Source organism: Lepidochelys kempii, chromosome 2 (genome assembly GCF_965140285.1).
Source record: "Lepidochelys kempii isolate rLepKem1 chromosome 2, rLepKem1.hap1, whole genome shotgun sequence".
Lineage (NCBI taxonomy): Eukaryota > Metazoa > Chordata > Testudines > Cheloniidae > Lepidochelys > Lepidochelys kempii.
Window position 1 is genome coordinate 106,334,505 of NC_136381.1, and position 27,160 is coordinate 106,361,664.

Sequence of the window (27,160 nt, forward strand, 5' to 3'; positions counted from 1 at the left end):
TTGAAAAAAATTGTTCCTAATCAGAATGAAAATCTGAAGTTTTGAATTTCCACTTCAATGAAAGTTCCATAAAAATTGATTCAGTACAGTTGAAGTGGTTTGTTTTAGCTTCATAGTTTCGACATATAGAATTTAAAATATAATATATATTATTATATTAACATTAATATTTAATGTAACAAAATCAAAACAAAATAAAAAAACAAAGTCAAAATATAATGTTTTAACATTGTTGAAATGAAACGTTTTGACTTTTGTCATAAAATGTTTTATCAAAATTGACATGTTCCCACAAAATATTTCAGTTAAAAACCCCCAGCATTTTTCAATGGGAAACTGGCCCACCTAATTTATTTCAACTCACTCTATCCACAACCCACCATTTTCTGATGACTTGGACCCTGCAGTATGCTCAGAAAGTCACCCAGCTCAATCTCTGTCAGACCAAGGTGGGAAGCAGGTTCCAAAGTTATACAAGCATCTCAGCTCATCTCCGTTGACACAATATCGATTAGGAGAGAGATGATCGCTCAGGTAGATAGTTCCCAAATCGTTTAGGGCTTTAAAGCTTAAAATCAGCACCTTTAATTGCACTTGGAAATGATTTGGGAGCCAGTTCAAGTCCTTGAGCACAGATTAAATGTGTTCTCTATGGGAAACACTGTGAAGTAAGCAGGCTGCCAAATTCTGCACTAACAAAATTTATGGCCTTCCAGTATATCCCCATGTAGGGCACATTTCAGTAATCCACTTTCCAGATGGGAAAGGCATGATTAACTTAGGTAAGGTCTGCATCTGAGAGAAAAGGTCACAGCCCTGTATCAATGAAGCACTCTTTGCAACTGTTGCTTACTAAACCATTCTGGAGCAGGTGGGAGTCAGTAAGACCTTCAGGTTGTAAAGCTGTATCACAAAAAGAGAAACTCCCCCCAAAATAATAGGAGATGAAAAAGTCTCCCCCACTGTGTAACCTCAGTCTTGTGTGGGCTGACTCTCCGCCATATAGCTTCCATCCAGTTCCATCATTCCCGGCCCCATGTTTCTGTCAACATCACTAAATTCTCAAAACAGTGTTTTTTGGGACATCTAAGTTTTTATATACAGTAAAATAGATGTAAACATACATGACAACTCTCTCGGTCAGATCCTCAGCAGGTGTAAATTGTAGCTCCAGTGAAGTGATATCACTTTTTACCAGCTGAAGACTTGGCCCTCTGTTTCCACCTCCAGATTGTTTTGAAATTAATAAACCATTAGAACTTTGCTCTTTGTCACTACTTGATGAAACAAATAAGCAAATTACGTGCAGTAAGGTATAAATTATTCTATAGGTAACTATGGTTGCAGTTCAGTGTTTTGTGTTATTTTCAAGAATAGATGATAAAAATGCACATGACGACATCTCAGGCCCCGACTTTCCTAAGTGCTGGGGGGTGCTCGACCCCTGGCTCTGCCCCAGGCTCCGCCCCCACTCCGTCCCTTCCCCCAAGGCCCCACCCCCACCCTGCCTCTTCCCGCCCTCGCTCCACTTCCGCCCCACTTCTTCCCACCCAGTTCTGCCCCCTCCCCTGAGCGCACTGTGTCCTCGCTCCTCTCCCCTCCCACCCCAAAGCCTCCTGGGCGCTGTGAAACAGCTGATCGCGGCGGGTAGGAGGCAGGTTGGGGAGGTGGAAGGATGGGAAGGTGCTGATTCGCTGGGCCCGCCGGTGGGCAGGAGGCACTGGGAGAGGGTGAGGGAGAGCTGATAGGGAAGCTGCTGGTAGGTGCTCAGCACCCAGCATTTTTTCCCTGTGGGTGCCCCGGCCCCGGAGCACCCACAGAGTCGGCGCCTATGCATGGCATTTCAGCCATTCAGTGTTTTCCTCTTCTGGTTTCCTATTAACCTAGTTTTCATATTCTGTTCCTTAAAATGCTAGGAGTACATATTAAATAAGTTAGTAAAGTGATCATTGTTCCTTAATAAGTTACAAATTAATTGCTGTGGTTTACAGTCACTGTGTTGTCATCCTGTGAGACCACTGATGCCAGAAAGATATAACTTCTTATTAAACAAGAAAAAACAGAATTATGAGAATGACACTACATGTGTGGTGTTTTTCTTTTCCGCATCATTAACAACATAGCTGCCAAGTTTTGTGTAGTTTCATGCATGACATTTATCAAGTCACTGATTCTCCCTGCCACACTCCCCAGGAGCGGTGGCAGGTGCAGGAAGGAGGGGAATCACAAACAAATATGTGCAGAGCAGTGGAAGAAGGGGAGTCTATGAGAGAGGTAGATGGGAACCTATCTGCAGTACCTGACATAAACAACGCATGCCTCCTAATGCTGGCAGGAGGGGCACAATCTAAGGGGGAGGACATGTGACCGCCCCATTTGTCTTCTTTGCCCAGCAACCTCTCCTGCCCTGACCCCAACCTGGGGCCACCACGCTCAGGGCCGCCCTTACCCGTACGCAAAGTACGCAACTGCGTAGGGCACCAGGAAATTTGGGACACCAAATTTCCTGGTGCCCTGCACAGCTGCATGCTGATCCAGCCCCTGCTCTACCTCTTCCCCGGGCCCCTGCCCCTGTTCCGCCCCAGCCCCGCCTCTTCCCACCCTTGCTCCACTCCAGCCCTGCCCCTTTCCCACTTCTTCCCACCCCTGAGGACTGAAGCAGGGCTGGGCCTGCACTCACTGGCTGCAGGAAGTGCAGTGACCTGGCCCCAGCTGCGCCGCTGATGAGTGCTGGGGGGCGGTTCCCTCCTGCCCCTCAAGCCAGCCAGCCCCGCCCCCCCCCCCCGGCGGAGGCCTGGAGCCAGTCCCCGCACCAACTCCCCCCGCGGTGGGTGCTGTGTAGGGCCCCAGAATAGCTAGGGACAGCCCTGACCATGCTCTCCCAGCCCAACCAGAGTTACTTCCAGGAGGGGGGACGACTCTGTCCTTCTCCTGCTGTGCCTGCCCCCTGGCACATTCCACCCGGGCCCGAGCTGGGGATGGCCCACTGCCGCCATCTCCCCAGCCAGGCTCTTGCAGGCTGCTGCTGTGTTGCACAAAGCAGTGACCCGGAGTGGTGGGTGTGGGAAGTGGCTGGTCCTGCCTCCTCTGCTCCCTACCTGGGCCCGGCTGCCAGGGACAGGGGCTGAGTGTGCTGGGGGACAGGTGCAGTGGGAGAAGGACAGAGCCCCTCTCTCTCCACCCAGCAGACCAAGCAAAAATCTGGAAGGGGACCATTTGACCCTCTTTGCCCCGCCCCCCCCATGCATCGCCTGTGCCTGAGGGGCCTCTGGTGGGGAGGTACAGGGTGCCTGGAGGTGAGGGGGAAGGTGTGGCATGGGGGGGAGAGGTGTATGCCAGGACAGGTGAGTTGGTTGGGGGAGTTGGTGATGAAGTGAGGCGTATCTAGGCAAGGTGAGGGGAAGAGGGAGGTGGTAATTGGGAGCCTGAAGCAGCTGGATGGGTGGGCAAGGTTGTGGAAGGCAAGAAGCCTAGGCACCAGTGCTTCGCTTTATGTCCCTGCCACCACCTCTGGCTCAGATGCAGGAAGGGAAGCAGAGAGTGAGGCCCTCTGCAGAGTAGCTGCCCCAGCATCCCCCAGAAGGAATCACTGCAGAGGTATCTCTGATGCCTAACAGGGATACATGAGAAACCAGCTGGGCTGTGGGCAGGTATGACTGGGTGGATGGGGAAAAAGCTGTAGGCATGAATGTCACACAACGTATGTGATACTTGGCAGGTCTAATAATTTTTTTTAATCAAGTTCCTTTGCTAAATGCATTGTTGTTATTGTTTTCACTTTAAACAGCTGATTATGTTTAATTCAATTATCAGGCTTTATTATTTTTAGTGAGAAACTTAACTAGAGGCTGCCAGATATTTGTTGTTAAGGTTTTCAGGTGGTTCATTAGGCTGACAACATTGAAAAAGAACAACAAAAATGGCATTTAAAGCATAAAAGTATACATTAGACAACGTTAAAGATCTATTTAATACACCCATATCCACACCCACTGACATTTATATGGGAGAGTTCTATTTCCTAAACTACATTAATTTTCCTGGTTAGTTGGTTGGTTAATTGGTTAGTTAATTGGTTAGTCTCTAAGGAGCCGCCAGTACTCCTTTTCTTTTTATTAATTTTCCTGTTTTCCAGGGTTCTCCAAGCATTGTGTGGTCTAACAAACACAATGAGGTGAATTCAGAAATGAGTTTCCTTATTGATTTTAGGTTTCCTTGTCTTTGTGGGCTTGTTTGCTCATTAATGTTTCATCATTACTGGTGGCTTTTATGTGGCAATGAAGCATAAGTGTTTTTTCAAGTGCTGCCATTACCATTAAATGTTTGTATTTAAAAAATAACCACTAAGTATACTTTGTAGTAATGGAAGTGCATTTGGGATGACATACTAGATATGCAAGGAAACAGCAAAGTCATTCTTATTTTTTAAAAGCTGAGATTGGTATTCATATAAAATAGAATTAAAAAGTTGCCTATGTTAGTATACAATTTGTTACACCTAGAAAATGGAGGAACTTCCACATCTGGGGGGATTAATAATGCATTATGGGTTACACAAATATGTCAGAGTGTTTTTGCAAATTGTGCCTTTTTTTTAATTTCATGCAAGATTAAACAAAGTGTGTGTCTGGCCTCTAACGGCAATGGATTCATCTGACTAATACTGACTCTTGGAAGTTAGTGTAAAAAGAATTATGGGGAAAAGTAGCTTTTTCTCTTTTATAAAATACAGAACTTTCTGACTTTGCTCAGCTCTGTCATCTTGCACATATCTGTATATATCATTTGGGAAAAAGCTTGTTGAGGTGGCCTTGTTGAGAAATTAATAATATTTGCTTGTGTCAGTATATTCGCAAAAAGAAAAGGAGTACTTGTGGCACCTTAGAGACTAACAAATTTATTTGAGCATAAGTTTTCATGAGCTACAGCTCACTTCATCGGATGCATTCAGTGGAAAATACAGTGGGGAGATTTATGTACACAGAGAACATGAAACAATGGGTGTTATACACACTGTAAGGAGAGTGATCCCTTAAGATGAGTTAATACCAGCAGGAGAGCGGTGGGGAGGAGGGGGAGAAAACCTTTTGTAGCGATAATCAAGGTGGGCCATTTCCAGCAGTTGACAAGAACGTCTGAGGAACACTGGAGGGTGGAGGGGGGGAATAAACATGGGGAAATAGTTTTACTTTGTGTAATGACCCATCCACTCCCAGTCTCTAGTCAAGCCTAAGGTAATTGTATCCAGTTTGCAAATTAATTCCAATTCAGCAGTCTCTCGTTGGAGTCTGTTTTTGAAGTCTTTTTGTTGTAATATTGCAACTTTTAGGTCTGTAATCGAGTGACCAGAGAGACTGAAGTGTTCTCCAACTGGTTTATGAATGTTATAATTCTTGACATCTGATTTGTGTCCATTTATTCTTTTATGTAGAGACTGTCCAGTGTGACCAATGTACATGGCAGAGGGGCATTGCTGGCACATGGTGGCATATATCGCATTGGTGGATGTGCAGGTGAACGAACCTGTGATAGTGTGGCTGATGTGATTAGGCCCTATGATGGTGTCCCCTGAATAGATATGTGGACACAGTTGGCAACGGGCTTTGTTGCAAGGATAGGTTCCTGGGTTAGTGGTTCTGTTGTGTGGTGTGTGGTTGCTGGTGAGTATTTACTTCAGGTTGGGGGGCTGTCTGTAAGCAAGGACTGGCCTGTCTCCCAAGATCTGTGAGAGTGATGGGTCGTCCTTCAGGATAGGTTGTAGATCCTTGATGATGCTTTGGAGAGGTTTTAGTTGGGGGCTGAAGATGATGGCTAGTGGCGTTCTGTTATTATCTTTGTTGGGCCTGTCTTGTAGTAGGTGACTTCTGGGTACTTTTCTGGCTCTGTCAATCTGTTTCTTCACTTCCGCAGGTGGGTATTGTAGTTGTAAGAACGCTTGATAGAGATCTTGTACCTGTTTGTCTCTGTCTGAGGGGTTGGAGTAAATGCGGTTGTATTGTAGAGCTTGGCTGTAGACAATGGATCATGTGGTGTGGTCAGGGTGAAAGCTGGAGGCATGTAGGTAGGCATAGCGGTCAGTAGGTTTCCGGTATAGGGTGGTGTTTATGTGACCATCGCTTATTAGCACCGTAGTGTCCAGGAAGTGGATCTCTTGTGTGGACTGATCCAGGCTGAGGTTGATGGTGGGATGGAAATTGTTGAAATCATGGTGGAATTCCTCAAGGGCTTCTTTTCCATGGGTCCAGATGATGAAGATGTCATCAATATAGTGCAAGTAGAGTAGGGGCATTAGGGGACGAGAGCTGAGGAAGCGTTGTTCTAAGTCAGCCATAAAAATGTTGGCATACTGTGGGGCCATGCGGGTACCCATAGCAGTGCCGCTGGTTTGAAGGTATACATTGTCCCCAAATGTGAAACATGCACGTGCCCTCTAGAAGGCTTCTTAAATACAGATGTTTGAATGTAAATTTAATTATGTAAACATGCTCCTGTTGTTGAGTTGTGGAATGTGCTGCACAGGGTAGAACCTGGTCAGTATAGAGTGATTCCCCCTCTGCCCTTGTGGTCTTTTTTGTATAAAATCAGAGACTTGGAAATAAGGTGATTCTGACAGAAGAGAAATAGAAACCCCCAAGCAACGAGTTTCTTCCTTCACCCTCAGTAAATGCATGTGTAGACACAATAATCTGTTACGCTGTATACCGAGATTATTATGGTAAGGATTCCAACAGACATAAGCTCTTGGTATTTTAATTGTTTTTACATACTGTTCCTTGCTATAATGCAGTAGTTCTCAAACATTAGCAACCCAAGAACCCCCATTTTGATTTAAAATTTTTTGAGGATCCCCAAGCCACCCCTCGCCCTGATCCCTTTCCCGAGGCCATGCCCCTTCTCCACCCCTTTTCCGAGGCCCCGGCCCCGCTCACTCCATCCCCCCTCCCTCTGTTGCTCGTTCTCCCCCACCATCACTCACTTTCACCAGGCTTTCACTAGGGGATTGGGGTGCAGGGTATGGACTCCGGGAGGGACTCTGGGAACACAGGAGGCTCCAGAAAGCGACTGACACATCTCTCTGGTAGCAGTTCCTAGGTGGGGGGGGCAGGGGTCTCCGCACACTGCCCCTTCCCGCAGGCACCACTCCCAAGCTCCCATTGGCTGCAGTTCCCGGCCAATGGGAGCTGTGGAGTCGGCGCCCGGGTAGTGGGCAGTGCACGGAGACCCCCTGCCAGGAAAGAGGGCGAGGAGTTGATCAACAGGGCCCGCAGACTCCCTGGGGCACCCTTGGGGACCTCCAGGGGTCTGCGGACCCCAGTTTGAGAAACACTACTATAATCTAAAGGTGACCTGATAATATATTAACAATACCCACCAGAACAAAAAAAAAACCCAGCAGAGAAACACTACTATAATGTAAAAGTGACCTGATAATATATTAACAATACCCACCAGAACAAAAAAATCCCAGCATAGATACCCTGTGTGAATAAAAGTACTACACATAATTATGTTCACACTTGAAATGAATAGACAATGAGTTCTGAATCTTGGGATGATGACCTACCTGCCTTTTCCATGTAGCTGAACAGGAAGTGGATCCTGGAAAAGAAGGTCCTGGAAAGAAAAAGGTTGAGAGCCAGTGTAATAGATCACATGTAGCTCTAGAGAGCAGAGCATAGTGAGAATAACGTTTCTGTGAGTACAGAAATCCAGTAGTTCTTATACTTATTCCAGTTACTGGATAGAGGAAACCCTCTATCTGCTTCCAGTAGTTTTTGTTTCATTAGCTGTCACATTTCACCCATGACAATTCAGTCCCAAATTCGATTTCTCTGCTCACCTGCTTGGATCCCAAGTACCATGAGGCTTGATCCAAGTTGTGATGTGGATGGTTACTTGGATATTTCTTTCCTTGTATTTGATTCTTTGGGGGGATAGCGGTATTTGTATGACAACTGTTATAGCTCTGCATTTGAAGTCCAGTAAATTAAGGATGAAAAGAATCAGTCATGATTTTTAAGTGGATAGGTTACTCTAGCTTTTCAATGCACTTAGGAAATCTAATTGAAACTGCAATTAATGTTTTGCCAGGCTTTATACTTTAGATGGAAAACTTGTTCAGAGTGGGTCAGATCTGGAGAATGGGCAGTTCTATGTCGCAGTGGGCAGAGACAGGTTTAAGAAGTTGCCTTATGGTGATCTACTGTTTAGCAAGTCTACAATAAGAAGACCTCAGCGGTAAGCTTTCTTTATATGTGTGTGTGTTTTCATACTACTTGTGTCATTGTGTTTACAAACCAAACTCAATAAAACACAAATCATTATTTGAGACACACAAAATGTAACACAGAAGCAGACCTTTATTTATATTTTTTGAAAAACCTGTGTTGAAGTCCATAAGAAAGAAAAGGGGACAAAGATTAACAGAGAGAGGAAGGAAACTGAGAGGAAGGGAGGATGTGTTTCTCTTATAAAAGTACCATTAAAGTGAGAGATTATGTACCACAACATGAACACCATGAGAGAGATTCTCTGGCTCAGCCCTGCCCATCCAGATTTTTCCTCTACTGGTGTTAATCCACATAGCTCTGTGGTCTTCAATGGAACTATGCTGATTTACAATGGCTGAGGGCCACTATATTTTGTATGGTGTGCGGAGCATGCATTCTTTTAAAAGGTGCTGTAAGCCAGTTCTAGGACTCAGGTGTGGAGCATGACCTTCCTTAAAGGTATTCTTTCCCCCTCACCCCACTTTGTTTGTTTCCCAACTACACACTCTTCCAGCCCTTCCCCTGACTACCTGTGCAAGGAGAAAAGGGAGCTGAGCTGGAGTTAACCATTTGTTCACCAATGACCAACCAGTGCCCCGTCACATGAGTATTCTTTTAGGGCCTGATCCTACGACCACTGTGGGGTTTGGTGCAAAAATACAATTAGTAGTCCCGTTGAGTTCCATGGGACTATACATGGTAATAAGCACTACACTGGTAATGTTTGCAAGATTGAGCTCATAATGGGTATCTGATGGATCACTGTAATTTAAAAATTGGACCGATCTTTTAAATTCTTTAGAAAAACGTGGACCCAATTCTCTCTCTTTCTCTGGTCTAGATCAGGAATAATTCCACTGAGATCACTGGACGTGTGCCAGTGAGAAACTGATGTAATATCAGAATTTGTCTTGTATTTTACAAATTAACCCCAGTACAATACATACTGACTTTAGTGAACTGTATACAGAGAGAATTAGTAACCCAAAATATTCTGGGGAAAACACTTTTGAGGCACTAATGGAAAGGTAGTGCAAAGCATAGTCTAAGGCTATGTCTATGCTACGAGCTAGGTGTGTGATTTCCCCTGTTGGTGTACCTATACTTGCGCTAGTTGTCACCGAGCTAGCGTGAGTATAAAGAGCAGCGTAGCTCTGGTAGCATGGGTAGTGGTAGTGGAGGCATGGCTGAGCAGTGCCAAGTACATACCCACCAATGAGACCTAGCGGGAGTATGTGTGCACGAGCAGGGGAATCGACCCCTAGCTCATTGTGTAGGTGTAGCCCAAGGGAAATTGAGCTAGATCCTCAGCTGGTGTAAATCGGCATTGCTCCACTGAAGTCAATGAAGATACTCTGAATTATAGGTGCCAGGGGGAATCTTGCACAGATTAACAGAATATCTCCTCACATTTTTCAGGATATATAGTATACCAGTGGTTCTCAACCTTTCCAGACTACTGTACCCCTTTCAGGAGTCTGATTTGTCTTGTGTACCCTCAAGTTTCACCTCACTTACAAACTACTTGCTTACAAAATCAGACTTAAAAATACAAAGGTGTCGCAGCACACTGTTGCTGAAAAATTGCTGACTTTCTCATGTTACCGTATAATTATAAAATAAATCAATTGGAATATAAATATTGTACTTACATTTCAGTGTATAGTATACAGAGCTGTATAAACAAGTCATTGTCTGTATGAAATTTTAGTCTGTACTGACTTCGCTAGTGCTTTTTATGTAGTCTGTTGTAAAACTAGGCAAATATCTAGATGAGCTGATGTACGCCCTGGAAGATCTCTGCATACCCCAGGGGTACACATACCCCTGGTTGAGAACCACTGAAGTATACATTATGGGAATTACAATACATTTGTTTGCACAAATTAAAGATTAGGCATTTAACTGCAACCTAGTAAATAGGAAATTGACATTGGTATCAGTGGGATTTCTTAGTACAATAGTAGATTGGATAAAATAATTAACTGTGTTGCCATAGTTAGGTAAACAAACCATTGTTTATTATAATAAAGGCACATATAGTATTTACATTATAGACTGTGTTTAGAATCCTAAGGTATTATTTGTTTCTGCAGTTCCAAAGCCTCTTCACTGCCTCCTGTTGTAGGATCCCGAAAATTTAAAGGGAGTGTAAGTAGCAAATGTCACAATAAGATTTTTGCTGCTAACTGTGCTTCATTCCAACAGGTGGAAAGTCACCATTCTTTGGGTTTCAATTAAACGTGTGATAATAAAACCCAGAGCCACCTGGTGGTATATTTATTACTGCTTGAAGAATATGGAACTATTCACATGTCAATTAGACAAAAGATATATCAGAAAATATTGTTGCTGTAATGGCCTCTTTATTTTGTACAACATCCTCTGGAACACAGCCAAAGACCAAGTGTTGCTTTGAGATATTTCTCATAATTCTGGTAAACTATCCTTGTAAGTTTTGACTCTTTTTCTAATTCAGTTTATGCAACTAAGGAAAATACACAACCAAGACTTCATACAAAGGCCAGTGAAGACAGTGGGAGTCTTTTCATGGTCTTCAATGGGCTTTGAATCAGGTCGTAAAAGAGTTGCCTGTCCAATGCTCTAGGAATCCTTCACAGCCCGATTCTCTACTGCCTTACACCCTGTATAGCCATTTACATCTCACGGACTCATAGACTTTAAGTCCGGAAGGGACCATCATGATCACCTAGTCTGACCTGCACATCTGTGCAGAGTGGGTATAAAATGCTGCCAGATCAGAATGGTAGTATTTTATTCCCTGCTTGCATTCACTGTGCAAAGAGGTAAATGACCACAGACATTGAAGGGAGTGGAAAATCAGGCCCACAGTCTATAAGCATAAACCCTGTAGTCTATTTCCCCCCTCCCCACCCCCTCCCAAAAAGAACTCCTAATGGAACACAAAGAAAATATGAAACAATTGGGAAAAAAAAAAGCCTCCACTCAATTCAGTTTAAATTCAATAGAAGATACAAACATCAGTATAAAGTTCAGTTTCCTTGTTTTGTTCACTGTATGTAAATTTCAGCAGTCTAGCTTTTTTTTATTAGTCTGATTTAATCATAACAAGTCTGGAAAAAAAAAGTGAGAAAAGGTAACAAGAATAAAGGCTAACATTCAGAATTTATCTGCTTTATGGTTGTATCCCATGTAGAGAAGTAATGCAGACAAGATTAAAAAAATTCACAGTTGACACATTGATGCACAGTAGACATTTTAATATATGTAAAGACTTTCTAGGAATGTGCAGTATTGATATTAACGATCTGAGGCAAGATTCTCAGTTAGTGTATATCATTGGAATTCCATTGGCCTTAATGGGCACCTAAAGTTTTGCTGCTGGTGCTGATATGGACCAGCACTCTCTAATATGTTATGAATTTTGGAATCCGTAGGCACTGAAAGAAAAGTTGAAATGTGGCTATATCGTTCATTCTTCAGTAAACTAAAAAGCCATCTTCAAATGAAACAAGGTGACATTTCTACTGACTAAATAAAAATCAGAAGAATCACAGTGAACCTGTTGTTTTTATTTAAAAAAATGCTAGTGTGCATAATACGTATGGGATTTTGTTAAAGCAAAGGTTATTGTAGTGAAGTCAGTCCTGAGACCTATGTTAAAGACAGGTATTGCCTCTCAACTGCAGCAGCGGGGAAAAAACATGCTGTCCTTGTCTAGTCCGCCCACGTTGGCACTTTGTAGAATTACAGGGCCCTCTAGTGTCCAAGATTTAAATAGTTTGAATTGTTCAAACAGCTGCACCCAGTGAAAGTGCCAAGTGGAATTTACTTGTCCTTTGTGATTTAACTAAATGGCATTGTATGTGTCTGAGATATGTAATGTATGCTGCATACATATTTATGGTATAATTTTAATAAAAATTATTGTGAACTGGTTTAAACTAAGGAAAAAACACGTGGAAATCACATTTTTTTCAAGCTAAAGATTGTGTTAAACTTAAATGTGGTTAATTAAAGGGAAAAAGTGCATGCTGCTTAATTAGAGAAAATTATTAGGTTGACACAACTCCAAATGAAGTCAGTGGGAGGTGTGAGGGACTGGGCTCCTGTGAAAATCAGCTTCTAGATATCCCTTTAATATGCATTATTGTGTCATTTTGCCTTCCTTCAAAGATGACTTTCAAATATGTCTTCTGAATTTGCCATGGTAAGTCTCCATAAGGAGACATGGGGCCAGATCCACAGCTTAGTTTCTCGAGGCAAAATGGAGAGGTGATTCAGAAGCAGCAGGGTGGCTGGCCTCTTTCAGGGTGTCTACAGTGAAAAACATCAGTGCTAATGCCAGATATCTGCCAGTGCCTCTGCCATGTGCTGTTGCCACTTAGGAGAACAACATACAAATGTAGTTTTGGTCATGTGATCAATTATTTACCAATAGCATTGGTTATGAACATCCAATGACTTTATATATGTCTATGCATACAGGAAATACAGCTATGTGTGTATGCATGGATTAATTCACATGAATGAATCTTGTATCAAAGAGGGCATGCCTGATTTTCCTCAGGAAATTCACAGCATTAATTGAGTTAAGTGAACTGCCTTTTTTCTTTTTTGAGTTGACAACAGGTTGATGAAAGGTTAGGGTTTCTTGGATTATTTTAGATATTATCTAAAAGCACTGGTAGCTTGTGAATATGTCTGTTTTTATACTTGTTGGCTGTATAAACTATGAGTTAGGTAGCTTACAGTGAAACTTAAAAAAAATCGCAAAAAGAAAAGGAGGACTTGTGGCACCTCAGAGACTAACCAATTTATTTGAGCCTAAGCTTTCGTGAGCTGCAGCTCACTTCATCGGATGCATTCAGTGGAAAATACAGTGGGGAGATTTATATACACAGAGAACATGAAACAATGGGTGTTATACACACTGTAAGGAGAGTGATCCCTTAAGATGAGTTAATACCAGCAGGAGAGCGGTGGGGAGGAGGGGGAGAAAACCTTTTGTAGCGATAATCAAGGTGGGCCATTTCCAGCAGTTGACAAGAACGTCTGAGGAACACTGGAGGGTGGAGGGGGGGAATAAACATGGGGAAATATCTTTACTTTGTGTAATAACCCATCCACTCCCAGTCTCTATTCAAGCCTAAGTTAATTGTATCCAGTTTGCAAATTAATTCCAATTCAGCAGTCTCTTGTTGGAGTCTGTTTTTGAAGTTTTTTTGTTGAAGAATTGCAACTTTTAGGTCTGTAATCGAGTGACCAAAGAGATTGAAGTGTTCTCCAACTGGTTTTTGAATGTTATAATTGTTGATGTCTGATTTGTGCCCATTTATTCTTTTACGTGGAGACGGTCCAGTTTGACCAATGTACATGGCAGAGGGGCATTGCTGACACATGATGGCATATATCACATTGGTAGATGTGCAGGTGAACGAGCCTCTGATAGTGTGGCTGATGTGATTAGGTCCTATGATGGTGTCTCCTGAATAGATATGTGGACACAGTTGGCAAGGTTTGGAGAGGTTTTAGTTGGGGGCTGAAGGTGATGGCTAGTGGCATTCTGTTATTTTCTTTGTTGGGCCTGTCCTGTAGTGGGTGACTTCTGGGTACTCTTCTGGCTCTGTCAATTGTTTCTTCACTTCAGCAGGTGGGTATTGTAGTTGTAAGAATGCTTGATAGATAATATGCAAACTGGATACAATTAACTTAGGCTTGAATAGAGACTAGGAGTGGATGGGTCATTACACAAAGTAAAACTATTTCCCCACGTTTATTCCCCCCTCCGCCCCCCCACTGTTCCTCAGATGTTCTTGTCAACTGCTGGAAATGGCCCACCTTGATTATCACTACAAAAGGTTCCTCCCCCACCTCCCCCTGCTCTCCTACTGGTAATCGCTCACCTTAAGTGATCACTCTGGTTACAGTGTGTATGGTAACACCCATAGTTTCATGTTCTCTGTGTATATAAATCTCCCCACTGTATTTTCCACTGAATGCATCTGATGAAGTGAGCTGTAGCTCACGAAAGCTTATGCTCAAATAAATTTGTTAGTCTCTAAGGTGCCACAAGTCCTCCTTTTCTTTTTGTGAATACAGACTAACACGGCTGCTACTCTGAAACCTTAAAAAAAATCTATCCTGTATTCACCAATGAAAATTCTGAATTACTTTTCTTAGGGAAATGATCGCCAATCTAAATCTACTGTTGGCTCCCGTGACGCAGGGGACATGGTGTCATCTCCTCAGCCTCCAAAGAGAAAGGAAAAGAGAGAACAGACTCAAGAGAAGATTAATTTTTCTAACAAACCCATAAAAGTGATGCAAAATATAAGAGCAACAACTTATATCCTTCAAGATAATGGTGAGTACTTAGGTGAAGTATAACATCATGTAGGTTCCTGAACACTCAGGGCCAGATTCCGGTCTTGGTTATACCAGTGAAAATTTGGAATTGCACATTGGTGTAAATCCCAAGGGGTCATCATATTTTCAGTGTACTTTGTCTGCCACATTAATTTCCAGATCAAATCATCACATATCAAATGTATCTGTATGTAGCATTCACAGCCTCAGCTCAGTTTATAAAAGACAGACTAACCTGGTATATGCCAGATATAATGTCAGCTAAATAACTTAGGGTTGTCCAACCTGTTATGCTTTTGGTATAGGCATAACCAATGGAAAAGCACTGTCAGAATCCCTTTGTCATCGTACTGCACTGACGGAAAAAAAAAAAAAAAGCTGGCCTGCTCCAAAGACATTACAATGTCCCAGAGGATCCCATGCTGGCCACCTGGTTCTGATAAAACAAAATGATTTAGACCCAGAGGTAATACAACAAATGTAGAACTCCAATTAGCCAATAGCTGCAGAGACTAATCACACTTCAGACTTGCTGGAGGCAACTTCTGATTTGCTTCCCCACTGTGTCATGGTAGCAATTTAGAAATTTAATAATAAATGTTCTCTTTGGAAAATTGCTTTCCTCCCCTTACGATGTAAGAATTTGTTTTATGTCTAGAAGAACATCCACTTTGTACAGATGTTGTTGATACATTAGTGTGCTATTTTTTCTTCTTAATAATGGTTCAAAAATTGTTAACATGGAGCAATTAATATTTGTCAGCAAAAATAAGTTACACTTTTCATAGCTTCTGATGTTTCCCCAAACTGCTGTTTAAATGTGTGATAGTTATGCATCATGCTTTATAACTTTAGCATATGGGATCCAATAGTGCATCTGCAATGGTACTGGATTGTGATTTACAAATTGTACTTCCTGATTCTGAGGAGTAGATTTGAAAATTGCCATTGAAAGATCGATGAAACCCTTTACTCTGAATCACTTTGTAGTATAACTGTATCTTTCTTTGAAGAAGGTTGTAGAATTGCTGGTTTATTTTTGTTGTGAAACTAATGCCCTTGAATTTTAGTACTGATGTTACTATAGGTTGACGTAATTGTTTATGGGTCATATTCAAATTATGTTTGTTTCTTGACAGAGAGATAATTTTCTTATTATACTGAAAGTGACCAAGGGCAATCTTACTGTCTGCCTTTCAGAACTGGCCATCTTCATAGGTTCCCTTTCTTGAAATTGCCTCTGCAAATTCCCCTCTTACGAGCTATTTGTCATGACATGCAATCTGGCAATTTGGTTTAGCTGATAGAGGGTATTCACCCTTTGATTCCCCATTCTGAAATTTCAGCTGAAGTTATCAAAGGCTCTGCCTCCTACCTGTTCTCATGTCCCAGCTTTTCACTTCTAAAGCAGTTTTTTAAACAATTTTCTTATCCCTGATTATGTAATTTAGTTTAATACTACCAGTTATTCAGTAGGGAGTAGTTCAAGTGATTAAATGAGATTATGATAAGGATTTAATTATAGTTGAGACTATGATTATGTCACGGAGGTCGAGGAAGTCACAGAATCTTGATTTCCAGTGACCTCCGTGACATTGCGGGCTCCGCAACTGACCAGCTGCTGTGTAGTGTGAAAAACTATCTGACTGAATTTGCAACTTCGGGTGTACTGAGCACGCTCACACAAACAGCAGGGAACCCCTGCAGCAGCCCAACAGGCGTCAGGACCCCCTGCAACTGACTGGCCGCCTCCGGGGACCCCTGAGATGCCCAGCTGCCACCGACAGCAGCAGAGGGATCCCGGAGCTACTCAGTGGCCGCTGGAAGGGGCCCCCCACAACTCCCCAGCCGCCAGCAGAGGTGGTGTGGGGACTCCCTCCATTCCAGCCCCTCAGGGCAATGGGGACTCTGCACCTCCCAGCTGCTGCAGGAGTGGGGTGAGGGGAGGGAGGGTGCTGGACTCTCCTCCCTCCCCATTTTATCAGGGATGTTTTTAGTAAAAGTGAGAGACAGGTCATGGCTTCTGTGAATTTTTGTTTATTGCCCATGACCTGTCAATGACTTTTACTAAAAATATCCATGACCAAATCGTAGCCTTAATTATGGTAGATCTGGAGAAACCTTGAAGCACTGCACTTAATGAAATAGTGTCTGCCACAGACTAGGATGTTAAGAGCCTGGAATGCTCTGTGGAAGGGTATATCTTGCAAGGAGTCTCTTACTTTTGTAGTTTTTGCCCTTGGTGTTAAAAGCAAGAAGAGAGGCCATACTCTTGGAGAAGGCTTTGTCTGTTTGGCTTACAGTTTTTAAGGACTCGGAGACCTCTAACTCAAAGTCCTCAGATCAGACTCCAAGAATACAGAAATTCTCTTCTGTTCAGACAGTTGCATCCTGGTTAACTTGAGGCCTTCATACCTTTTTCTTCTCCTTAGAAAAGAAGAGTCAGTGGTGTTGAGAGACTTTGATGCAGAGGTCTTAAAGTAGCTCTCAAAATCCAGGTGTACTGATCCACTCTCCTGTTTGGTGATTGAACCTGAACCTCTGGGACCAGATGTTCCTGGTTCCAAGTTAAGGAATCAGTGTACACAGTCTTCTCTGATCCATATAACTCTGACCCAGTGATTTGATAGTCTCAGTTTGTCTGGAGTGAGGATTTTCATAAGTAAAGGTTCTGGTTCTGGAGATATTTCTCCAGACTGCTTAACTGATTACCTGTACAATCTTTCTTAGGGTTCTTTAAATTTTGATTGCTTAACTAAAGAAAAAGGTCTTGAGAGTTGAACGTAGTTTTATAGAGTTTATTAAATATCCTTAATAATAGCAACTAATAGTATAGGAAACAAGAAGCAAAAATAGTATTGGTCTCTGGTTTGGTTAACAGACTAGAAAACTGGTCAATATAACCATTCAGATTTTCAGAATCAAATCACATGATCACAATAGAAAATAACACTTATACTCAATTACTATTTTGGGAAGGTGACTTTGTTTGGATTTTTAAATAAGAGTCCCTCAAAATAGGGCCTCACTTCTGCTAACTGATTATCAGCTCCAGTTTTGCTATCAAAAAATTAAGAGCAATCCAAATCTAGATCACAAGACAATTTGATCAACTATTTACATGCCAATTCACCAAGGTCTGGAAAAGGTTCGGAAAAGGGCAACAAAAATGATTAGGAGAATGGAATGGCTTCCATATGAGGAGCGATTAATAACACTGGGACTTTTCAGCTTGCAAAAGAGACGACTAACGGGGGATATTATAGAGCTCTATAAAATCATGACTGGTGTGGAGAAAATAAATGAGGAAGTGTTATATACTCTTCATAACACACGAACTAGGAGTCACCAAATGAAATTAATAGACAGCAGGTTTAAAACAAACAAAAGGAAGTATTTTTTTTCACACAATACACAGTCAACCTGTGGAACTCCTTGCCAGAGGATGTTGTGAAGGCCAAGACTATAACAAGATTAAAAAAAGAACTAGAAAAGTTCATGGAGGATAGGTCCATCAATGGCTATTAGAAAGGATGGGCAGGGGTGGTGTCCCTAGCCTCTGTTTGCCAGAAGCTGGGAGTGAGCGACAGGGGGTGAATCACTTGATGATTACCTGTTCTGTTTCTGATTACCTGGCATTGGCCACTGTCAGAAGACAAAAAGAAAAGGAGTACTTGTGGCACCTTAGAGACTAAACAATTTATTTGAGCATAAGCTTTCATGAGCTACAGCTCACTTCATCGGATGCATAAAGATGCATAAGTAGGGCATAGCGAGCAGATCGAGGGACGTGATCGTTCCCCTCTATTCGACATTGGTGAGGCCTCATCTGGAGTACTGTGTCCAGTTTTGGGCCCCACACTACAAGAAGGATGTGGATAAATTGGAGAGAGTCCAGCGAAGGGCAACAAAAATTATTAGGGGTCTGGAACACATGACTTATGAGGAGAGGCTGAGGGAACTGGGATTGTTTAGTCTGCAGAAGAGAAGAATGAGGGGGGATTTGATAGCTGCTTTCAACTACCTGAGAGGTGGTTCCAGAGAGGATGGTTCTAGACTATTCTCAGTGGTAGAAGAGGACAGGACAAGGAGTAATGGTCTCAAGTTGCAGTGGGGGAGGTTTAGGTTGGATATTAGGAAAAAACTTTTTCACTAGTAGGGTGGTGAAACACTGGAATGCGTTACCTAGGGAGGTGGTAGAATCTCCTTCCTTAGAAGTTTTTAAGGTCAGGCTTGACAAAGCCCTGGCTGGGATGATTTAATTGGGGATTGGTCCTGCTTTGAGCAGGGGGTTGGACTAGATGACCTCCTGAGGTCCCTTCCAACCCTGATATTCTATGATTCTATGAGAAGACAGGATACTGAGCTAAATGGACCTTTGGTCTGACCGAGTATGGTCGTTCTTATATTCTTTAGATCACATAAACAAGCAGATAGTGTACCAAGTAGGTACACAGTTTCAGAAATTGGTCAGTTGTCTGATTTGGGTCATCATCCGAGAGAGAGGCTGTGTTACTATCACCAGATCTTTGCTCAGTCATCAGCTTTCAGTTCAGTTCTCATTCACAGAAGGATTTGACACTGCGAACACAGGCAATGCAAAGGGCAGACATGACTATAGGCTTTTTCTAGTGCACTAGCAGGCAACCCGAATAGCTGGAAAATAGGAAATGCCTAACCAAGATAGGTACTTGATATCACCAGGAGGACACCTACGTGGCCAGCCCAGGACCTCTGTCTTTTCTCCTCCAGTTGTCTTTGGCTTGTGGGAAGTGATGTGCTGAAGGAGATGAGCTGTTTTATCCTATTTCTGCTGTGTGGTTTCACTTCATCTCTCTTCTTGGAGATGCTGATGTGGACCAATCAGATGGTGACCCATATTTCTTCTGAAGATTCAAAAAGTCCAACCAAAATGAGTCATCCTGTCTCACCATCCAATCAGGGAATGAGACATCAGCTTTTGCGTTCTTACAACTGGGACTGGAATTTTCCAGTCTCTTTGTGCAACACATTTTGTCACACTAGCTTGTATAAGACAAGTTTATAACTGTTGAGACAACCATCTTGGGACATACCTTGAACACTGGCTAATTTGCTCTGGTTAGCAACTTTCCTCCACAACTCGCTTTCTGTGGGCCCCTTTGCTAATCAGAGCTAATTAGCCAGTCTCTCCATATTCTTTGATTCTCTTTAAACTTGTTTTGACAGTCCATTATACAATGCAAAGTCACTTCAAGGACTATTGTTCTCCAGCTGGCAGGAATAGCTGTATGAATCTACCATTTCTGTTCTTGTTCTAACAACAATTGTGAGACCTTGGGATGTATGGCTGAGCTGAGTCTGTGTGTTATTACCAAACAGTTCATTTCATTTCTGACTAATCCACTTTGTGGTCAAGTGTCCTTATTACCACACTGTTTGGTTTTAGTTCCTTTTATTTTCTGCCTCTTTCAGCATAGGTATATTACACTAACTTGATAGCACAAGCATTCCTCATTGCAAACAGCCTTACTTCGTCACTTTATTATGTAAACTAAAAAAAACCAATGTGACCGCAACCCCTTTCCTTTCAAACAGGATTGCCCGGGAGGTAAATCCTGTAATTAATTTACAATATTTTGCCCAAAACTATATAATTTATCATTAAATTCACTTTTATACACATTTTAATTATAATTTTAGAACATAAGAATGACCATACTGGGTCAGACCAAAGGTCCATCTAGCCCAGTAGCCTGTGGCCAATAGCGGGTGCCCCAGAAGGAATGAACAGAACAGGTAATCATCGAGCGATCGATCCCCTGTTCCATCCCAGCTTCTGGCAAACAGAGGCTAGCGACACCATCCCTGCCCACCCTGGCTAATAGGTTCCATCATTTTCTTCTGTATTTGGCACATCATATAATACTTTAGTTTGATATGAATTTCATTTTTAATTAATTTATTTATTGATAGACAGGGAAAAAGTGGAAGTGTCTTTGCGAAAGTCTGCATGAAGTCTGAGTTTTTTCAGACTATTGAAAAAATCTAGCCATTGGGTTTTTATTCTCTTAGCCCTCTGTTCTGTTTTCTCTAAAAGGCCTCGATGCCTGGAATATTCTCAAAATGATAACTCATAATTTTGGTGCCTTAGTTACTACACCGTATCACAATCATAAGGAAGACTCTACTCTTAGGCTGGGGCATCTGGCTTCAAGTGGCAGGGGCTTCTTATGGCCTTTTCCCCCTCTCCCTCAGATAGGGAAGGGGAGGAAGAGGGGCAGCCTCCCTATTCCCCTCTCTCTCCTTTTAGTACATGGGGTGCTGGCTGGAAACCAAACTGTCTTTCAGAGGATAGGAAACAAACATAGGATTCTCCCCGGGGACATCTCTCTTTCTGTACTGGTTGCTATTGCTGTTCCACCCACTGGCAGGAAAGGCTGGGACCCACAGAAGCTCCCCCACCAGGCATCAGCTGGCTCCATGCTGCTTCCATGTCAGATTTCTCTGCCTGGTGACTCTTGCATCAGGCAAAGAGAAGGGCGAGCTCTGAAGGAGCTGAGCTTCCTATACTGAGGAGAGGGCAGGTCTTTCTCTAATTTTAGATGAAGGAGGGAGGACTGTGCTTCCCTCTCTGCTCCCCTTATTTGAACCCTGGTTTGAAGGCACACAAAGCCAAGTGTGAAGACAGATAATCCAAGGCTTTGCTGGTGGTAGGGGATTGGGAAGAAGGAGATGTGCCTGTCTGTAGGTTGGGTTTAGCTGGGCCCTGAAGGCAGCTGCTGTGGGAAATGACTGCAAATGAGCGCCTGCAGCTGGGGAAGAGGCATCCTCACGGTCGGCCCTGCAGGTCGCTGCTGGTGGAGGCACACATGCAGCCATCGATGCCCAGACTCCTGATCATTCTCCCCCACCTGCTGGCTATCTTGACTCTGTCCTGATAGGTCATGCAGACTGCAGGACAATTTGAGATGGCAAGCCACACCCCAAAAACTGGCCCATGTGCAAAATGATCCATAAAACATAGCCTTCTTAAGAGGCCTGTGCAGGATAAAAATGACTCACCAACACTTTTTCAAAAGTATCCCGTTATCATTTCTTTTTCATGCTGAAATTAAAATCTAATATTTAATTAAATAATAACAGATGTTGTGATCAGACACACAGCTTGTCAGACAGTAGTGCCATTCAGTGTTCAAACTGAATCCTTTCTAACAGCCATTACAGTAAAGATGGGATTTTGCCTGTGGTTAAATGGCACTAGATAGCCAACATTGAAAGCACAGTAGTGCTGTGCTAACAGAAGAAGCAATGTCTAAGGTCCCCTTCCTGGAAACCTCTGCACTCGCATGGGTCCCCATTGACTTGCTGGATGGGTCCTAAGACTGTAAATACACATTTCTCTTTGGCGATGAGCCAGGAAAAAAGCATACTCCAGTCTGGTGAGTCTTTAGTTAAGGACTGTTCAGAAGCAGTTGCAGACTTCACTCTTGCCATCAGCCATGGAATTATGTTTTCTTTACTGAACGCTCTGACAGTTGTTCAACCGGATGAAATGAAAGAATAGCTAGGAAGCAGCTGCATGATTCTCATCATGTGACTGCTAGTTCAAAATAATTTTTTGTCATGTATTTTAACAAGGATTACGTTATTATTCCATTATATATTTTTACACTTATTTTTCAATTAAGCTTAACTCTGCTTTTTAGTTAGAAGATTCAGATTTCATTTTGGCCACTTCATGGTGCTGTGGCTTCATTTCTTCGGCTTTTCTTGGTACTTGTCCCCCATCTTGACGTATGATCTTTTCTGCTGTCAAAAGCAGTCAAATAGTAGAATGCCAGCGTTGCTAGATTTTGATTTAAGATCAGCTGCTAGTTATGGTCCCAGACATATCATTTTATTTGAAGGAGTACTTGTGGCACCTTAGAGACTAACCAATTTATTTGAGCATGAGCTTTCGTGAGCTACAGCTCACTTCATCAGATGTTTACCGTGGAGCTGTAGCTCACGAAAGCTCATGCTCAAATAAATTGGTTAGTCTCTAAGGTGCCACAAGTACTCCTTTTCTTTTTGCGAATACAGACTAACACGGCTGTTCCTCTGAAACCTGTCATTTTATTTGAGTAGCTGATGGCAGGTATTCTTTCAATTAGAAGGTTTGAATTGTTCACTCTTGGAAGGTAGTAGTTTTACCATGGCATTTTTCTAAATAAAAGGTGGTTCTTGTCACATAGAAGTTGCTTTGACGTTACACAGGATACTCAGCAGACGTTTTGTAGTAAGATTTTCTTCTACACAGGGCCGGTGTAACCACTAGGTGAACTAGGCGGCCGCCTGGGGTGCCAAGATTTGGGGGCACCAAAAAGCGGGGGCAGGCGGGGAGTGTAGGCGCCCTGGGCTCGGGCTGCCCGGCTCCCCCTGAGCGGCGCCCGGTTCCTGCTGCTCTTGGCCGGCAGGTGTGGTGCCCCAGCTGAGCCCGGCCCCTTGCGTCTCCTCTGTGGCAGCCCCCCCAGCCCGTGTGCTCCCGGGTGGCCGTGTCGGCAGTGGCAGAGCCTGAGAGGAGGACTGGCCCCCAGGCAAGCGGGGGAGACTCCGAGGTGAAGAGGCTGCTGGCCCTGGTGCGGACCAAGCGCTGGACACTGACAGGTACCTGTCCCTGCCCCATCCCGGCACCGCCTGCCCCCCAGCCCAGTGAGTGTTACCTGCCCCACCAGCCTCAGTGCCCTGCCCCATACAGTCAGCCACCCCAAGCTCACTGTGACACCAGCATCCCTTGGCAAAGGGCCCCCTGATCTTCACAAACAGCTGTCACCGCAGGCCTGACAAACTCACTGCACCCCGCACGTGTCTTACAGGGCACTTACCCACAAAGAGGAACATGGAAGGGATCTACACAAGGCTGGTAACTTGTCAAGAGTGAGAATCTTTGTGAGATGTGTGCATGGATAATATTGAAGGAATAATGTATTTACCTTAAAAGTCTGCTTTACAGACTTGGAGTAGAAATTAGTCACCAGGGGATAATGGCCCTTTGGGGCAAGGGGAATTTGTCACCCTGCCTAACCTGGCTGGTGATGCAATGCAAGGCTCAATTGTTTAGCTTTGCACAATAGTAAGACTTTGAATGGGACACCAACAGAGGCAATGGCAAACAATTGAAATGCCTTAAAGGTAAAAAAGAAACATTACAACAGCCGTTACCTGTTCTGACAGGCTGTTTATAATGCTAAGTTTACTAGTTTTTGGAGGTTGGGGGGTTGGGGTGGGGAGGGAGAGGGAGGGCGCGAGGTGGAAGTTTCACCTAGGGCGCAAAATATCTTTGCACCGGCCCTGCTTCTACGTGTCCTTTTTATTTTCTTTTAATGATTGTAATGATCATAAAAGTGCCTGAGAGCCCCGAAAACTTAAACTATGCAATCCACAGAAGAGATACAGCAAGGACAGCAGCGCCACATGTGCTTAAACAAAGTTCTGGGGTGCGTGTCTCTGTAGGAGAGAGGTTAATTCAGTTTCCCTGCCCATTCATTTCCTAGATCCTCTGACGTTTGTTCGAAAAGCCCCTTCCTGTTATCAGGAGTTGATCTTGTTGGGAAAAGGTTGAGTGGATTCTACTGACTCACTGAGGCAGGTGCCTCATTTTCCCATTTAAATATAAGGGAAGTAGAAGAACCACTCTAGAGAATGAGTATCTTGGAAGTCTTGAGGCAGGAAGCTCGGGTGACTGCCACCACCAAACCTGGGGAGAAGGCTAAAGCCAAACTTTGTTATTGGTAACTACTTTATTAATAAAGCTAAACTCCAGGAAGGGGGTGCCTTTTTGACCTTCCACTGTGTGTAGCTTTTGTTTTAAAGCAGGTTAGGAAAGGTATTTGCTCACATTCTGATTTTAGAGAAATGCTCCCATATTATCCTGGAAAATAAAGAAAATTCTCTTTTCCCACAGAGGAATAAAACACACAATCAAATTTAGAGGAGACTGTGGCAGCACTTAGAGAAGATAGCATTAACTATACTACAGCAGCATATGTAAACATTGCAGTGTATATTTAATTTAGGCTTGGTGCATTCATTTTGTTGCATGTCCTCTAAATAAATCCTTCACAGTACTGCTTGAGTATGCTGATGGTATGAACATGGCACATCAAAATATATTTTTGACATATTATAATGAATTAATTTGCTATAGACAATTTAATCTATTTCATCATCAAAAATGAGAATTTAAATGTATAAGATTGCCTGTGGCACATAAATACTAGCTTGCAGTCATATTTGAAATTAAGTGTAATGATGTATTCAGTGAATATTTTCCCTGGATAAAATAGTGGCTTTCAGGGAGATAGAAATTACTTGGAGTTACAGATACAATTATTTAGCTAAGTTTGAAAAATTCTGTTTCTCGTCATGGGAGGGGGAGTCATTTAAAAAAAATTGTGTGATGAAAATGTTTCTGCTGGAGTGTATACCTGAGCAGCATACTAATTTGTTTCCATTGTATAACACATTATTCCAGTGTAACACAATATGCCAAGTCATGGCCAAAGGCCAGATAATTATTGATCTCTTTTCATAGAAATGAAAGGCAAGCTTCTTGGAAATTCAAATGCACCAGGAAACAAAAATCCTTTCAAATAAAGTGTAATCAATTGCACTCACAACATTTTTAGCATGCAACCATTTGTACATGTGATTCAGGCACTTGCTGGTACAATTTGGGAGAGCTTCTGACAATCAGAATTCCCTAAAAGATGAAATATTGAACATTATGCTGTCATGATTATCAATGATTCCTGTTTTATACAAATTCTTATAGACTAGTAGTGATTACCTGTTAAAACCAAGACAAACCACACTCCAGAGCAGACACAAGCTCTTTTGTCCCATGATATACCTTTTGCCATTAAATGTAATGGGTTTGGTTCACTGTTGCTCTGCATGTTTATTTATTTATCCCAGTTCAAAGTAGGGTGACCAGGCGTCCGGTTTTCGACCAGAACACCCAGTCGAAAAGGGACCCTGGCGGCTCCGGTCAGCACCGCCGACTGGGCCATTACAAGTCCCGTCAGCAGTGCTGCAGGGCTAAGGCAGGCTAGTCCCTACCTGTCCTGGCTCCGCGCTGCACCCCGGAAGTGGCCAGCAGGTCCGGCTCCTAAGCAGGGGGGCCACAGTGCTCTGTGTGCTGCCCCCGCCCCAAACACCAGCTCCACACTCCCATTGGCTGGGAACCGGCAGAAGCAGTGCCTGAGGGCAAGAGCAGTGCGCAGACAGAGCCGCCTGCCACGTCTCCGTCTAGAAGCCGGACCTGCTGCTGCTTCCGGGGTGCAGCGCGGAGTCAGGACAGGCAGGAAACCTGCCTTAGCCCCCCAGCTGTGCAGCTGATCGGGAGCCGCCAGAGGTGAGCCCGCGCCCCAACCCTGAGCCCCAATCCCCAGCCTGAGCCCTCCTCAAACCTGGAGGCCCCTCCTGCACCCTGAACCCCTCATCCCCAGCTCCACCCCTGGGCCTGCACCCCCAAACAGAGCCCTCACCCCCTCCTGAACCCCAAACCCTTGCCCCAGCCCAGAGCCCCCTCCCACACCCTGACCCCTCTGCCCACCCCCCAGCCTGGAGCCCCCTCCTGCATCCCAAGCCCCTCATCCCGGGCACCACCTCCCTCACCCCAACCCCCTGCCCAGCTCAGAGCCCCCTCCCACACACTGAACCTCTCATTTCTTTCCCCACCCCAGAGCATGCACCCCCAGTTAGAGCCCTCACCCCCTCCTGCACTTCAACCCCCTGCCCCAGCCCAGTGAAAGTGAGTGAGGGTGGGGGAGAGTGAGCTACAAAAGGAGGGGGAATGTAGTGAGCAGGGCCTCAAGGAAGGGGCGAAGCAGGAGGCGTGGCTCCGAGAAGGGGTGGGGCAAGGATGTTCGGTTTTGTGCAATTAGAAAGTTGGCAACCCTAGTTCAAAGTAAGGGTAAAACACTATTTGATTTCAATAGGTCTTTGTGCGGGCTCTGGGGCCTACACAGGATTAGGGTCTATTAACACAATACTAACAACAAGCAATAGACATTCTACTGTGAAAGCTGTAAGTAGTAAGTTACCATAAACTCTGTCATCTTGGTCTGAATATATGACATATCTTTCCTATTCTCCAATTGCTTATCTGTGTTTCTGTGCACTGAAGGTGTTCATATAAAATATTCTTGTGTTTTGTTTGCTAAATAACTAAATTAAAATTAAGGCTATCAAAAGATTAAAATAATTAATTGCGATTTGTCACATGATTAAAAAAATTAATAATGATTAATCGAGCTGTTAAAAATAATAGAATACCATTTACTTAAATATTTTTGGATGTTTTCTACATTTTTAAATATATTGATTTCAATTACAACACGGAATACAAAGTGTACAGTGCTCACTTTATATTTATTTTTTATTACAAATATTTGCACTGTAAAAACAAAAGAAATAGTATTTTTCAATTCACTTAATACAAGTACTATAGTGCAGTCTCTCTAGCATGAATGTTGAACTTACAAATGTAGAATTATGTACAAAAAATAACTGCA

General features: G+C 43.3%; 1 protein-coding gene across 5 annotated transcripts in view; it reads left to right on the forward strand.

Annotated features, from left to right (window-relative positions):
• The window catches only part of DCDC2 (doublecortin domain containing 2), a 237,775-nt gene that overhangs the window by 62,946 nt on the left and 147,669 nt on the right, over positions 1 to 27,160 (forward strand). For all 5 annotated transcript variants that reach the window (XM_073331884.2, XM_073331883.2, XM_078851592.1 and 2 more), the window contains exons 8-10: positions 8,092 to 8,238; positions 10,367 to 10,421; positions 14,436 to 14,619. In XM_073331884.2, the coding sequence (XP_073187985.1) occupies positions 8,092 to 8,238; positions 10,367 to 10,421; positions 14,436 to 14,619 (386 nt within the window). The remainder of the gene's footprint in view (positions 1 to 8,091; positions 8,239 to 10,366; positions 10,422 to 14,435; positions 14,620 to 27,160) is intronic.